We start from the raw sequence: 14440 nt of genomic DNA on the forward strand, positions 1-14440 counted from the left end.
CCTTTTTAAATTTTAGGGCTGGAGGCTAAAGGATGGAGGCGGTTCCCAGGATTCCTGAAAGGAGGGAGATGAGAGGAGGACCAGGGTGGAGGTCCAGGGAGGATGATGAAGACCTGTTCCCTGGTGAAATGAAAGGACTGGGAAAGGGAACAGGCTCTTCTTCCCCTTTTAGCTGAAAAGTCCATGGGGTTCTTCTTGGTTTTGATCATGTTATCTCATGAGGGTCACCTTACGGCCATTTGGAGGGCCCATGTGCTCTATGGGTGGAGAAGACACAAACACATGGGAAGTGCTCCCAGGTTCACGCCGTCTCTCCTCCGGCACCCGCACACACTGCCCTTTCACTGGGCGCAGAATTGGTGTGTCGGAGGACCGTTATCGCTGGAATGGGATGGTGAAGAGCTGACCAAACCCAAGGTTTTCGCTGGAGAGATACCAGGGATGGCGATATACCTCTCTGTTCCGCCCGGCCCCTCCACCCCCTACCCTCTGACACATGCATTTTTTCCTCCCTCGCTGCACCCTCAGTGTGCAAAGCCAGCTGACCTCTCTGTCACCCCTTCTTCCTGCTGCACCCCTGCCTGAGAACTTTCCTTTCCCCCTGGGTTGAGCTGGTCTGGAGATGCCTGATGCAGACACCTCACTTTTAGGGCGGTTGGGAAGGGATGGCCAGAATATTGCCTGGAATTTGAGGAGTGGGGGCTGAGATTCTGGAATATAATTATAAGACTAAGGCTGTTTCCCCCACCTACCACACATCAGCACTGGGCATGCTTTGTCCCTCATCCTCACAACCACCCTGAGAGGTAGGTGCCCTTATTCTCATTTTACAGATGAGAAAATAGGGCACAGAGAAGTTAATTATCTGCCCAGAGTTTCACAGGACAAGTCGGGGAACTAGGTCTGTGCTTCAGAGAAGCTTGTGAGGCACTAGCTGAAGGGCTGCCAGGGGTGTTGCCCACGTAAAGAACTCATGCTGACCAGGGGCCGCTTCCATTCAAGGCTCAGACAGTGGGAGCGGGCTCCACCTGAGGGGGCGGGGGGGGGGGGGGGTAGCGCCCAGGGTCAGAGCATAAGCACAGTCTGAGCCCGCCACCTGGGAAGAAGCCTGAACCCCAGTAACATCATTAACAAAGAGTGGGAAGAGGGGGAGCCGCGGCCACATCTCGGGCCTCCGGGGCAGGCGCTGGCTGGAGGAGCGAGCCCCAGCTTCGGCACGTCTTTCCTGGTGTCGGCCTCTGCTTCACCAGCGTCCAGTGAGCCGAAGGGCTGCGGACTGACACACCCGCCGACAGACCCACCTTCCCACTCGCCCCTGGGGCGCCACCACACCTGCCCGCTCCGCCTCGATGGGGGTCCCCCGGAGGCGCGGTGCTGGCAGCTGTGCCCGCATGGACCTGTCCTTGCAAGACTCCTGCTCCTTCGGCTCCACCTAACCTCCAAGGTGCCCAGTATGACGCGGTGCCTGTTCCCTGGCTTCGGGTCTGCAAGCTCCTCCCAAACCTCTCCGGGGACCCGCGAGATTGTCACATGCCCCACCATGCGGGACAAACACCAGACATCTGGCCGCCCTGTAAATTCACTCACTAAACGTGGAGAGAGAGATAGTGAAAAGGTACCCCGCACTTCGCTCCCCAAGGCGTCCCTCTTGCAGCATTCCCTACAACTTCGCCAAGTCCATGTTGGGCAAGGCCGGCGGACTGAAAGAGAAAAACCAGGGCGCGGAGGGGGCGCGACGCCCGCCGGGCTGGAGAGGCGCGGAGGCAGGCTCGGCGGCCCTTTCGTCCTGTAGAGGGAGCTCCAGCCCCAAATTTCCCGACTCCCTACCTCCCCTCCCCCTCCATCCCCGCCGGCCTGGAGCCCGAATCCCGGCTGGATGGTGCAACAGCCCGAATATGCGCCACCCCTTCGCCGGGGCCGCAGAGCGCTGCCCTTCCAGGGCACTTGGGGAACGCCCAGAGGGTGTCAGGATGCACAGATGCCACCAGGACGCTGGGCCCCCAACTCTCAATTTGGGCGGATCACGGTCACCCAGAAGAAAACCTGTGCACCCCTAGGCTCCTGGCTCCTCCATACACCCCCTACTCACCGCCACCCCACACCCTTCTGTCTATAAGCAGGAGTCTGGGGCTGCAATGTAGTAGGAACGGGGCTTGAAGCTGAGCTTGCACAGCCCCTTATGCAAGACTGAGAAAACCTCAATTGTGCTTACCTAAGAATGGGGGCGCAGGAGTTATGAGACCCTCCCCACCTCACCGCTCTGCGTCCAGAACCTTCTCTAAGTCTTTCTGCCATGTCACCAGAGAGGGCCCCATGACGCCGCGGTTGCTCCAGTGGCCCGGCCGGTTGGGCCCAGTTTCCCACCTGTGTCCTCCGCCCTCTCTCTCCGCGCCCCAGGCGCTGCTCCAGCCGCCTCTCCTCCCGCGGCGCCGGGGCCCCGCCGCGCGTCCCCTCCGCGCTGCTCGCTCTGCTCTCTGCTCGCCGCACGGTCCAGCTCTCTTTCTTTCTGCAGATTCTCGGGCGACGCTTCAAACATTGGAGGGGGTGGGGGCAGAACAAAACAAAAAGACCAAACGGATCCGGCCGGGGGCAGACAGGCGGGTTATAGTCAAAGTGGCAACAGCTCATTTATTTAGCCAAAAATAGATACTTTCTTGTACAATTTGGTTCACACATATGTACATTTTTCTGTATATACAAAAAAAGTCAGACACGCTTATTCTCACTGGAACTCCACCCCCCAAATCAACCGAACAAACCTCACAAACTTAGCTAAGGTGGGGCACAGAAGCGACCTGGGGAAGACTGAGGGAACTTGTTTCATTTCTTTTTTTGTTTGTTTAGTTTTCTTTTTTAGGTATTCATACACGGACATGCTTACAAGTCATAACTATACAGAGTGATTTTTTTTTTTTTACAATTATTACAACGATTTAAAAAATTTTTTTTAAAAAGAACTAGGATGAGGAGAGAGCCGATAAGACCAGAGCGGCGTCCAAATGATTCTGGGGCCTGAAAGAGAGAGGCAGTGGTAGAAAGGAGGGACAATTAGGGACGCCGACGCTGCCTAGGACTGGGGGGCCCGACCTGAGGCTGAGACCCGGGACAAGGGGGCGTCCCAGTGGAAAGGGATGTCCAGATGGAGATGCTGGTCTGCTGGCTCAACTATAGGATGGGTCGGAGGCGTCAGGAGCCGAGGACTGCGGCTGGAAGGAGGTGGCCACCCAGCCGCCGCCGGCTCTCAGGGCCTGCTGGCCCGGCCAGGCTCGGGTTTCCACAGCGCCGCACCCTGGGCCGCGCCAGGCGCCTGCACTGGGACTGCTGAGCAGTTTCTGGGCCCGCGGGGACAGGAGTGCGTTTCGTCTCCTTTTAAAGCGCGTCCCAGCTGCGTCCCCCGGGGCAGAAGCCCGCTTTCGCTCTGCGTTCTTTCCTCCCCGCGCCTGCCTGTACCCCCGCCCCATCCCCACCTGGAGGTCTCTTACCGCCTGGGTACGGGCTGGAAAGCTGTCTTGAGTAACTTTTTCTCCACTTCCAAGGCACTACAGCGATCTGAGGGAAGCCAGGAAGAAAGAGGAGGCCCTTTAGAGCGCTCCGTTCCCGCGCTCAGGGCCATGGGAGGCGGGCGCGGGGTGGCGAGCGCCCTGCGCCCCGGGGGCCCTGCCCAGACTCTGCCTGCCCCAGCGCGACCCCCAGGGTCCCCCTCCCCGCATCCTGCGCTCAGCAGTCACCTGTTCCGCTCTCGGGCTCCGCTGGCCGAGCGAAGGCGGCGGCGGCCGGGTGACCCGTGGCACCGGGAAGTCCCAGCAGGTGTGGAGGGCCCGAGCCGAGCAGGGAGAGCGGGTGCGGGCGTGGGGCAGGCGGCGGACCTGGGAACGGCCGGTTGCTCCAAGCGGGGAACTTGCCCAGCGGCGCTGAGACGAGTCTGTGAGCCGCGGCGGCGGCGGCGGCCGGAGAGAGCTGCAGGGCTGGGGGCGCGACGGCGGCCCCGGGGGGAGAACCCCCCGCGCCCGGAGGCGAGCGGCGCGGGTTGTCTGGGCTTGTGGCCGTCTCGGCCAGGGACCAGATCTTGGGCTTCTGCAGGGCTGAGGCGGGCGCGGGGGCGGGGGCGCAGGGGTCCATGCTCGTGGGGGGCGAGGGCGGAGATGGCGGAGCAGCGGCCACCGGCGGTGGCGCTGGGGCCAGACTCAGGACCGGCAGTGGACGCTCCTCCAAGCCTTCGGAGCTGTCGTCCGAGTCGCTATTCTTGGAGTCTGAAATGGGTCCCAGGCTGAGGTCGCCTTCCCTGTGCACCGCCCCAGCCAGGGCCAGCTCAGGCCCCGCGGCCGCGCCGTCTAAATTCTCCAAATCGATCTCCTCTTCCTCGTCGTCGTCAGCCAGGCCGTCGCCCCCCGTGTCCTCCTCCTCCCCTCCGAGCTCCTCCTCCTCCAGCTCCAGTTCGCGTTTGCTGTCTTCTTCGTCCTCCTCCTCGTCTTCCTCCTCGCGCTCGCTCCCGTAAGCGTTGCCTTCCTCGTCGGTGCGGCTGCGGGGCGCCCACGTCATCTTGTTCTCTTTTTTGAGGCGCCGGCGCGCGTTGGCGAACCAGGTGGACACCTGGGTGAGGGTCATCTTGGTGATGATGGCCAGCATGATCTTCTCGCCCTTGGTAGGGTAGGGGTTCTTGCGGTGCTCGTTGAGCCAGGCCTTGAGCGTGCTAGTGCTCTCGCGGGTGGCGTTCTTGGGACGGGACGGGTCCCCGAACTGGTACTGGCCGTACGGGTAGAAAGCAGGGTGCGGGTGCGGAAACGCGGCGGCTGCAGCCGGATGCTGCACCCCCGGGCTGTCCTTCAGCTCATACTGCGCGCCCTGTACGCACATGGAGAAGGAAGGGACACCCGCGGAGGAGGATAAGCACGAGCGGTGGCCGCCTCCACCCTCCCGGCCCAGGCCCCGCTAGTGTACTCCCGCGCGCTCACCTTGCCCGGCGCCCCTGCTCCAACTCCCCATCCCCGGCTCCCCGGGTGCTTACCAGCTGCGGGAAGATGGGCAGCTCGGCGGCGTAGGGCAGGAAGGCACCGTAGCCTTGGGCGGCGGCGGCCGCCGCTGCTGCCGCAGCATAGGGTGTTCCGTACACGGATGAGAGCACGTTGGACAGAGACCCGGAGGCTGCCAGCTCCGAAGCTCCGGCTCCCGGGGCGCCCCGGGCCCCAGCGCTGCCGCCGGCGGCGGCCCCCGGGCGCTCGGGTGGGTAGAGCGGGCGGATGTACTGGTATCCGAGCTGGGGGAAGGACATGGTGGCCCGCGGGGCACGGACGGAGAGGGGGTCCGGCCCCCGGGGCGGCCCAGCTCAGCGCCGCCCGCGGGCTCCGGCGCGCATCGGGGGCTGGGCCGGGCTGGGGCCGCGCTGCGCTGCGCTCCGCGTTTGCCTATTGATCTGCTCCGCGGCGGCGGCGGCGGCGGCGGCGGCGGCGAGGAGCCAGGTCAGGTCCGAACAGATTGGCGGAGATTCCCGGGGCTCCGGGCTCTGATTGACATTTCTACGGGCCCGCAAGCCCCTCCTCTCTGTGCGGCTCTCCCTCCTCTCGGCAGCCGGAGCAGCCTCTGCCCGCGCCGCGCTCCTCACTGCCCTCCTCTCCCCGAGCAGTGTCGCGCCTCGCTTCCTTCGCCCTCCTCTAGTTTTCACTCCCCTCCTCGCCCTTCCTCTCCCCTCCCCTCTCTGCACTCCTCTTCCCCCCAGGATCGCTTCCGCTCCTTCGGGCTTTCACTCTCCTGGACGCTAGGAAACTCTTCTCTCTCCTCTTTCCCTTTCTCGCTATTCCTTTTTCTCCCCTTTCTGTTCCCTTCACTCTTCTCTCTTTTTTTCTCCTTACTCAAACAGCACTCCCCCCGCGTCCACCCTTGGTCTCTGCGCTCTGGGCTAAGGCGGCCTAAAGTTGTGGACACTTAGGGTGCTATGCTGGGGGAGGGAAGTGTATGTCCGTATCTGCGTCTGTGTGTCCGCCCCCTCCCTCGCCCCCTCCCTCGCCCCCTCCCTCGCCCCCTCCCTCGCCCCCTCCCTCGCCCTTCCCCAAATCTCGGGTCTGACGTCGCGTCCTCTTATTCGACTTTTCCTCGCGTCTCCTTCCCGAGTCGCCAATCGCCGGGGCGCCTTCCAGGCGCGGCCGCCCACCCCCGCGGATCCTGTGCGCTGGGCGGGGCGGGGCGGGGCGGGAGCCAGGCGCTCAGAGTCCCTCCCCGCCCGGCCGGCCTGCGCCAGGAAGGGGCGCGGGAGGGGCGGGGACGCGGGTTAGTGGAGGGTCAGCTCTCCCCTCGCCCCTCGGCACCTCGCCGCTCGCCCCGGCTCGGGGCCTGGGTGGGAAGGAGATCTCCGTCTGGGGCAGGCACTGGGGCTTCACCCTGGCCGGGCCCCCTGTGCAGCTCGCACCTCCGGACTCCTGGCCACTCTCAGCGGCATGGCGGGGGAGCTAGAAGAGAGCGCGAGGGTCGGGGGCGGAGGGGTGGGTGGGTGCGTTCTAGTCCACTCTTCAAAGGCTATCTCACTACCCAGGGGGGCGAAGCAGCCCCCTACCCAAGAGGACCAAACCCTGAAATTTGCCACGTTAACGCAGCCTGTGTCCCAGTGCGAATCCCTTATCAGAAATGGCGGGCTCGGCCGAGGGTCTGGAGGGTGGACGCCCCGGGGTCCTGGGGATCCAAGACGGGAAGGTGGAGCCTGCAGTGCCATAGGCGGGTTGGGATGGTTGGGATGGGGAGGCGCAGAGGGCCGGGTCGAGGAGGCTCTAGGAACTTTCGGAGAGCACTTCGAGAAGTTTGTATACTGGAATTTTCGGTCTGCAGAGATCTTCGTTTCATTACCCCTTCCCCTGCTCTCTGGTCGCCGCGCCAACCTGTTTTCTTTCTACAAGGATCCTCCCACCATCTCGGGTAGGGATGGGAGGCAAGACTTTTAGTTTTATAGTGGGATATGTCCTAAATCAAACCTGAAACCCCGGTATCCGGGCGCCCACCTCCACGAATGAGGACGTGCAGCCGAGAAGGGGGTTGAAATTCGCTGAATCGCGGTGGCTCGGGGCTAAACGCTGTAGGCCGCAGCGGCGACCGAGGCACAGGCCAGGCCTTCGGCGGGAGCGCTCCGGGGACAACGGGGCGGTGGCTCTGCCCTGCGGTTGCCAGGTCCGGCTCGGAGGCGGAAACTGGCCGCCGCGCTCTGATAGATGAATCGAATCCGAATTCCACCAGAGTGGAGGGATCGGAGAGTCTTGGCCGGCTGTTTCTGGTCAGTTGGGGAATGAGCCCCCCTTGGGCACCCGGTTTTGATCCCACCCCCTACTCTCCGCCTCTTTCTACCAGTCTCCGCACAGGTCAGCGGCTCCAGTACGTGCGAACGCAGAGAAAATCGGGAAGAAGAGAAGAGAACGTTTAGGGGAGACCAGCTTTGGGGTTCGACTGGAGAAACTGAGTGTGGCCTTCTCAGATTGGCTCAAACTACTTCCCTTCTCCCCTCCCAACCCGAGCCTAGTGCCCAGCCTTGGCCTTAGCTGGAGCCTCTCCGGAGGAGGAGATGCCAGGGCATCCCTGGCGTGCAAATGTTTCCCCGGCGCCTGATTTCGTTCACAGTTAAACCTGTCAGCCGAACGGCGTAGGGAATCACGGGCTCACCTTCTCGCGAAAAACCTCGTGGTTACAAAACTGAGGTAACAATATCTCCCGGAGCGCTTCCGAGGTGTCAAACCTCGAGCCTCGACGGACCCGTAATCCTAGCATTTGCACAGAGGGGTGGCACCAGCCCAGGGCGGAGCCAAGAGCGAGCTTCCGAGGTGGGGAAACTGGGGCTGCGCTTTCAGTGCTCCGATAGGACGCCCCATATTTAACTCAGCTCTTCCAGAAGGACACGAGAAAACAATGAGCCCCGGAAGATGCTCCTTCCGCATTAACCAGCTATCGACCTGGCTGCTCGGACTGCAGGGAGTGGGAAAGAGGCTGGGGCCCGGGCGAGGCTGTGAACCAGCCGCGCCGGCCCGGGGGCGCCCTTGGCCCAGAGGGCGAACCTCCATACCCAGACGCAGACCTAGGACCTCGCGTAATTATGTCCCTCAGGCACCCCAGGTCCCGAGCAGAAGCGGCCTCTCTGCTACCCTAGTCTCCAGCTGGGATCAGCCCTGCCAGGCCAGGACATCCGCGCCTCACGTCGGGACTCAGGGTCCTAGGCAGCCGAGCCCCGTCGTGGCGCTGGCTCCCCAACTCGACAGGGGCAGTGGAGCCCGGCTCCGGACTGAACTCGCGGGTACGAGGACAGCCGACCCTTTCCCCGGGATTTTTAATCCAAGACATGGGGTTAAAGTGACACACGGGCCCGGGGAGGAAAAGCAGGTGCACGGGAGGGAAGTTGATTTGGGAAGGGCGTGCGCGAACAAACGCGCCGCACGCAAAGCTTCGTTTCGCCTTATTCCAACGTCCCAGCGCGCAAAGCGCTTCGGAGGCGCGGTGTCGACGCTGTGTCAACGCGGCGCAGGGTGTGGGGAGTGCACGGAGAGAGTGTCCATAGCACACGCTTGGCGCGCACAGCAGCTCTTGCCTGACTCGCACCTGGAGCCGCGGCCCCAGGTACACCCAGGGCTAGTGGCCCGTCAGGTTCAAGGGTTGCGCCGCGCACTGCACAGGAGCCGCGCGCGAACCACCAGACCCCTTTCCTGCCCACTCCTCGCGCAGCCCCACGGTGCGCGCACGTCTCCGTCGGGGGGCGCCGCTGCAGCCCTGAGTCTCCCCGCGGAGGCCCATCCTCTGTCCTTCCCTCCCAGGCCCGAAGTCCCCGGGCTGCAGGGCGGGCCGGCGATCGCTCCGCTTCCCGCGGACGCCGCGGCGCACGCTCCCACCGCTCCCTCCCCCCTGCGCTCGGGTTACAGGTTAATGAAATGCTCGTTTTCCTCAGTCATTTGTTTTGTTTTCCTGCAAAGTTCTGATAAGTAGCTAACCAACGAAGCTTGTAATTACAATCTTACAGAAACCGGGCCGATCTGTATATAAATCTCACCATCCAATTACAAGATGTAATAATTTTGCACTCAAGCTGGTAATGAGGTCTAATACTCGTGCATGTGATAATCCCCTCTGGATGCTGGCTTGATCAGATGTTGGCTTTGTAATTAGACGGGCAGAAAATCATTATTTCATGTTCAAATAGAAAATGAGGTTGGTGGGAAGTTAATTTCTCTCCGCTCTGTGAAGCGTAGACAAGAATTTAATGATTTAATTACAGTTGTAAGCCCTTTCCATGAGACTTAAATTGAGCTGAGAATATTTTTTTCCTTCTCTCTCTTCCGCGTTCTCTCTCTCCGCTATTAGCAGCCGCGTGGACGCCCGAGTGCGTGGCCTCGTGTCCGCGCCAGGAGGGACTTCTCTCTGGCCAGGAATCCGGAGCCCGAGAAGCCCAGGAGGCGCAGGCCGCCGGCCTCCAGAGACCCCGGGATGGGCTGCCGCTCCCCCCAGCCACCAGAGTTTCGGGGCCCCGCTCTGGGTCCGGAGAAGCGTCGGGGAAACTGGGAGAAACTTTACCAACTTTGCTCTCCGCGAGGGAGAGGCCGCCCGAATGGCCGGGTAGCGGCAGGCCGCGGCGCGCGGGGTGGGCCCCCAGCCAGGCCCGGGCACCCGGGAGCGGGCCGGGCCGCCCGAGGAGGGGTGCGAGGCCGGCCGGCTAGCCCCCGGCGCCCCCGCTCCTGCCCTGCGCCTCCCCCAGCTGGCCGCGCGCCTGGGTCTCCGAGCCGCCGGCGACGCGCAGCGCTGGGGATGGACTGGATGGAAAACCCTGGTCTCCAGCGCAAGTGATTAGATTTTTCTTTACCTCTCCGGGATCACCCCTTTCCCGCCCGACTTGAGAGGTGTCACTCCCTCCTCCTCCTTTGTTTTTCTCTGTCCCTCTGTTCCTCCCACTTTCTCTGTATTCGATTTCTAGGTCATTCCTTTTTCCTTTCTTTCCTCCGCTCCCTTATTCCTTGTTTTATTTTTCCCCCTGGACCACTTTTCAGTTGTTTTCTCATTTTGCTCCTCCCTCTTTTCTTGTGTCTCTTTTCCCCTCTCTGACTGACGGAGTCCCTCTCCCCCATCTTCATTTCTCCTCCTTTATCTCTATCCTCTCTCTCTCTCTCTCTCCCCTAATCTCGTATTTCCTTCTTCGATTTCTGGTCTGTCTCTCAGGTTCTCTTCCGCGTGTCTTTTCTGTCTCCTCTTCGTCTCCTGAACCGTCCCCTCCCCGGTGGATCTGCCTTCCCGGAGGCGCCCCTTCTCATCCATCTTGGAGAAGAATATGTCGCCTTATTGGATGCGGAGGCCAGAGCCGGGTGATGGGGCTCGGCCAGCCTAGCGCCTTTTCTTCATGCATATTGAGGAGATGGTAATGAGCGCGTTTGCATTGTTGCATGGAAATGCTGCGTTTCCTGCCGCAGTTCCGAGCCCGCGAGGGTGGCACGGGCCCAAAAGAGCCCCGCAGTGGGCAGCCGGCCTGGTGGCCGCAGCTGGGCCTCGACGGGTTCCCGGGTGCTGGGGCCCCGGGGGAGGAAGTGACCTGGCCGAGCCGGCCGGCCTCTCCTCCTTGGGTCCCCCCACGAGGGCCGGCCTCGCTCCTCTCCTTAAAGCCTCGGGTCGGGAACTCCCGGCTCGGCCTCGCTCACGACACTTCCTTCGCGCCCCCTCCCCACGGGCCTCTGGGTCCCCCCCTCCCCTGATGTTTGGAGGTCTGTGATGGAGCGCCACCGGGAAATTAGTGCCTGACAACGTCGTCTAATGGCAGTAAACTGCGACTTCGAGTGACACGTCGCGGGATCAAACGCAGCCACACTGTGCACCGCGCTCGGCTCACTCCCGGCTAATCTTGGAGGGCGCAGGGCGCTCGGTCAGGGGAGCGCAGGCCCCTGTGTGTCGGGAGCCCGCTCCCGCCTGGGCTCAACGGGACGGAGCCGACCCGGAGGCCAGTCCCTCCCGGAGAAGATGCGCAGAGCTCTAGAGACAGGACCCAGGCACGCCTCTCAAAGAGACGAAGGCTTGTGAAAGGCGGGAACTCCGAGGGTGCAAACAGCAGAGCTCAGAGCGAACCTACTGCTCCTTGCTGGAAAATCGGAAGGACACGGAGCCGCAGCTCCAGACAAGGCCGAGCGGGAACCTCTGGACAGTACACGTCCCCAGGGATCCCCCTGGTCCCTTCCAGCTCCATACTAGGAAAGTTGACGGCTCTTGGTTCAAAATCAAAACCGCTGGGATCTCGCCTTGTCTGGAATTCTGTAGTGCCTGGCGTTTCCCAAACTTCAAGCCCTTGGCTACCACCTCTACTATTATTTGCTTAACATTTTCCCTTAAATCGACTCATTTTAAAAACGTAGATATATGCTTTTGGAAAGAAAACTTGATACTACTACCTTAAATTGAAAAGTAGATATTCCTCGCCATAAAAGGCAATTGTGAAAGATAAAAACAGCTCGATCCACGCACTGTTGACACCTATCAGCCGTGTGGCTTGCTTGGAGTGACTTCTAGAGGTCCAGGTGTGTGTGTAGTCTAGCCAGCGTTGGAATTGTTAAATACTGAATCTTTCTCAGAAGAAAGGAAAGAATCGAAAAGGGACTGTTTCTCATTATTCAATGCTGTTAATTAACTCTGTCTCCACACTACCTAAAAGCATGTTGAGGACCCCAAAACCTGGCCTGGTTTACGGTTTACCAATGCCGTTCTCTGACATTCAATGACAATGTCACTGTATGAAAAATAAGTAAAACATTTAAAATAAAAATACCTGTTATTATTATTTACCAAATAATTGTGTTAAGCACAATATCTTATTTAATTCTCACAATAGGCCTACAACGGAGAGACTATCCAGGGTGGTTGTGTATGATTGAGCAGGATGCTCACTGTACAAGGGCACTCAGGTGAGGGGATAAGAGGGTCTGAAGTCCAGTCCTTTGTTCGTCAAGCTGTGTGCTTTGGCTCAGGGCTGCACTGGAGGAAGAGTATCTTTCTCTAATTTGCACAAAATTGGGGTATCACCTAGCCCTTGTCTTGGAGATGGGGAAACTGAGGCTTAGAGAGCTTGGCAAAGCCCAGACTTGAACCCGGTCTGACGTTCTTAACTAAGATCCCTCTGGGAGGAAGAGCAGGGTTTTGGGGGATATGGCGAGGTGGTGCTGGGAGTTTGGGAGGGGGATGCTAGAGACTAGTCCCTGGTTGGACTGAAGGAAAAGGGCAACAGGCTGCTGGGCTTGCCCTGCCCTTACTTCTCACACTTCACACATGTGTGGGAGGGCCTGGGCAAAACGCACCTGCGGTCAAGGATCCATCTCCGTGCTGGGGGCCAGGTCGGGGCCGGAGAGGAGGCATTCTGGTCTGCTTAGGCCTGACTCTGGGCCTTGGGGCCTGTTCCTTGCCTCTTTGGTTCGGTGTACTTGCAAGTTTACAGACCGGAGTTCTGCTGGTTCCCATCCACACTGTTTGGAAATTTCAAATTCTTGAAGACAAACTGAGGAATTGTGTTGCACCACAGCTTGTGAATCAGAAGTGACCTCTGGCCACCAGTGTCTTCACGGGAGGGAGACTGGCCTCCAGAGTGGTTTTTAAGAATTGAATTGCTTGCCAACACTTGTTAATTAGATGATTTTATTTAAAAATCTAGATCTCAGAGTCTGTTTGACAAACTGGAAGGCTAAGAAATACGAGACTGTCCTATCTGCGCAGGATCACCTGGAGTCCATGGCTGCCGCCCATTGACCTGGACACGCCCCGGGTTATCCCCACCTGGCCCCCTTCTCTCCATGTCCTGGAGGCAGCTGACTTCATCAGTGCTGCTTTGCGCCCTCAGTTGTGAGAACGAGACACCCTTGCAGGCAGACGCTGCTCCTCCAGTGGGAACCCTGGCCCAGGGGCTGACCCGGGCGGGTGCTGCAGGTGCCTCCTAGCTCCTTTGCTCTCGCGCACTCTCCCGGGGAGCTGCTTTCCCACGGCAGGTCAGGGTGAGGGCAGATTTCTAGGAGTGATGAGAACGAAGAGCTCTGGGAGGCTGTCCAGGAGCCCTAGCTGCTGGGCTCAACCTCCTCAAGCTTCTGGGAGGAGGACAGACACACTAGACCTGCACAGCCCCTAGTAGGAAACCCCTACTGTCTTGATTTCCCCTCCTTAGTGTGGGCCGTTTCTTGATTCCCATGCGCCATCTTGAAAATGTCAAACCACAAAGCCTGCTTCTTCCCTCCTTTTCTCCCTCACTCCCTTTCTCTTTGCAACAAATATTTATTGAGTGTCTTCTCTGTGCTAGGAACTCTGCTAAGTGCTGGCGACAGAGAATGAGCCTGACAGGCTAGGGCTGTATGCTCGTGGAGCTTTCGTTTTAGTGGGGCCATCAGATGCTAAACAAGAATAGAAGCAGGACAGATGAAGACAGCATTAAGTTCTACAAAACTGCACAAATAATCATACAGGATGTACTGGGTTGAACAGTGTCTTCCCCAAATTCATGCTTTTCCCAGAACCTCAGACTATGACCTTGTTTGGAAATAGGGCCACTGCAGATGTAATTAGTTCATTTCATTACATAATAATATAATTAGGAGCTTCATCCCCTACGGGAGTAGGGTGGGCCCTTAATCCAGTAGACCAGTGTCCTTGGAAGAAGAGGAGAAAAGACGCAGAGATAGACACAGAGGGGCGCAGGCGATGTGAAGATGGAGGCAGAGATTGGAGTGATGCAGCCATGAGCCAAGGAATGCCTACGATTGCCGACAATGACAAGAAGCTAGAAAGAGGCAAGAGAGAACTCTCCCCTCAGGCCTTCAGAGAGAGCACAGCCCTGTGCGCACCTTGGTTTCAGACGTCTAGTCTTCAGGACCGCGGGAGGATAGAATTCTGTTGTTTCCCGTCATCTCGTTTGCGGTAATTTGTTACAGCAGCCCCGGGAAACGAATAAACAGGGGGATGTGGTGGGGGTTGGAGGGCTATTATTCTAGATAGCACAATCACAAATTTGGGAGCAGGTGATGTTTTAGCTAAGATGGAACCAGTCATGAAAAATCTGGGGAAGTGTATTTTAAAGCTGCCCTATCTAATACAGTAGCCACTAGCCACAGGTGGCAATGGAACACTTGAAATGTGGCTGGTGCAAGATGAGATATACTGAAGAAGAAAAATACATGCCAGATTTTAAAGATTTAGAATCCAAAGAAAAGAATGTAAAATATCTCATTCATTTTTTAAATATTGATTGCATGTTGAAGTGATAATATTTTGGATATATGGAGTTAAAGAATACAGTTAAAATTAATTTCACCTGTTTCTTTTTATCTTTCTTAATGTGAGTACTAGAAAATTTAAAATTACATTAGTGGACCACATTATATTTCTACTGCTATATGTCATCTTCTATGGTGTTGTTTGAAACAGAAGGCACAGCATGTGTGAAGGCCCTGTGGCAGGGAAAGAGCTTCATGTGTTC

General features: G+C 58.9%; 1 protein-coding gene and 1 long non-coding RNA gene across 3 annotated transcripts; one reads left to right on the top strand and one right to left on the bottom strand.

Annotated features, from left to right (window-relative positions):
- Nucleotides 1-2602: 2602 nt before the first annotated feature.
- Nucleotides 2603-5986, bottom strand: IRX3 (iroquois homeobox 3). Its single transcript, XM_023637000.2, has 4 exons — nt 5006-5986; nt 3729-4842; nt 3483-3549; nt 2603-3012 (listed from the first exon to the last, which is right to left on the bottom strand). Exons 1-4 carry the CDS (start codon nt 5267-5269, stop codon nt 2958-2960), a joined length of 1500 nt encoding a protein of 499 aa, XP_023492768.2. The 5' UTR covers nt 5270-5986; the 3' UTR covers nt 2603-2957.
- Nucleotides 5987-8030: 2044 nt separating this feature from the next.
- On the top strand, nt 8031-11776 carry LOC111772728 (uncharacterized). 2 transcript variants are annotated; one of them, XR_011437309.1, is made up of 2 exons: nt 8031-8580; nt 9319-11776. It is a non-coding gene; the product is annotated as an uncharacterized lncRNA (long non-coding RNA). The 2 variants fall into 2 exon arrangements; XR_011437310.1 differs by having other exon boundaries at nt 8031-8260.
- Nucleotides 11777-14440: the final 2664 nt, after the last annotated feature.

The sequence above is a fragment of the Equus caballus genome, chromosome 3, assembly GCF_041296265.1.
Source record: "Equus caballus isolate H_3958 breed thoroughbred chromosome 3, TB-T2T, whole genome shotgun sequence".
Taxonomy (NCBI): Eukaryota; Metazoa; Chordata; class Mammalia; order Perissodactyla; family Equidae; genus Equus; species Equus caballus.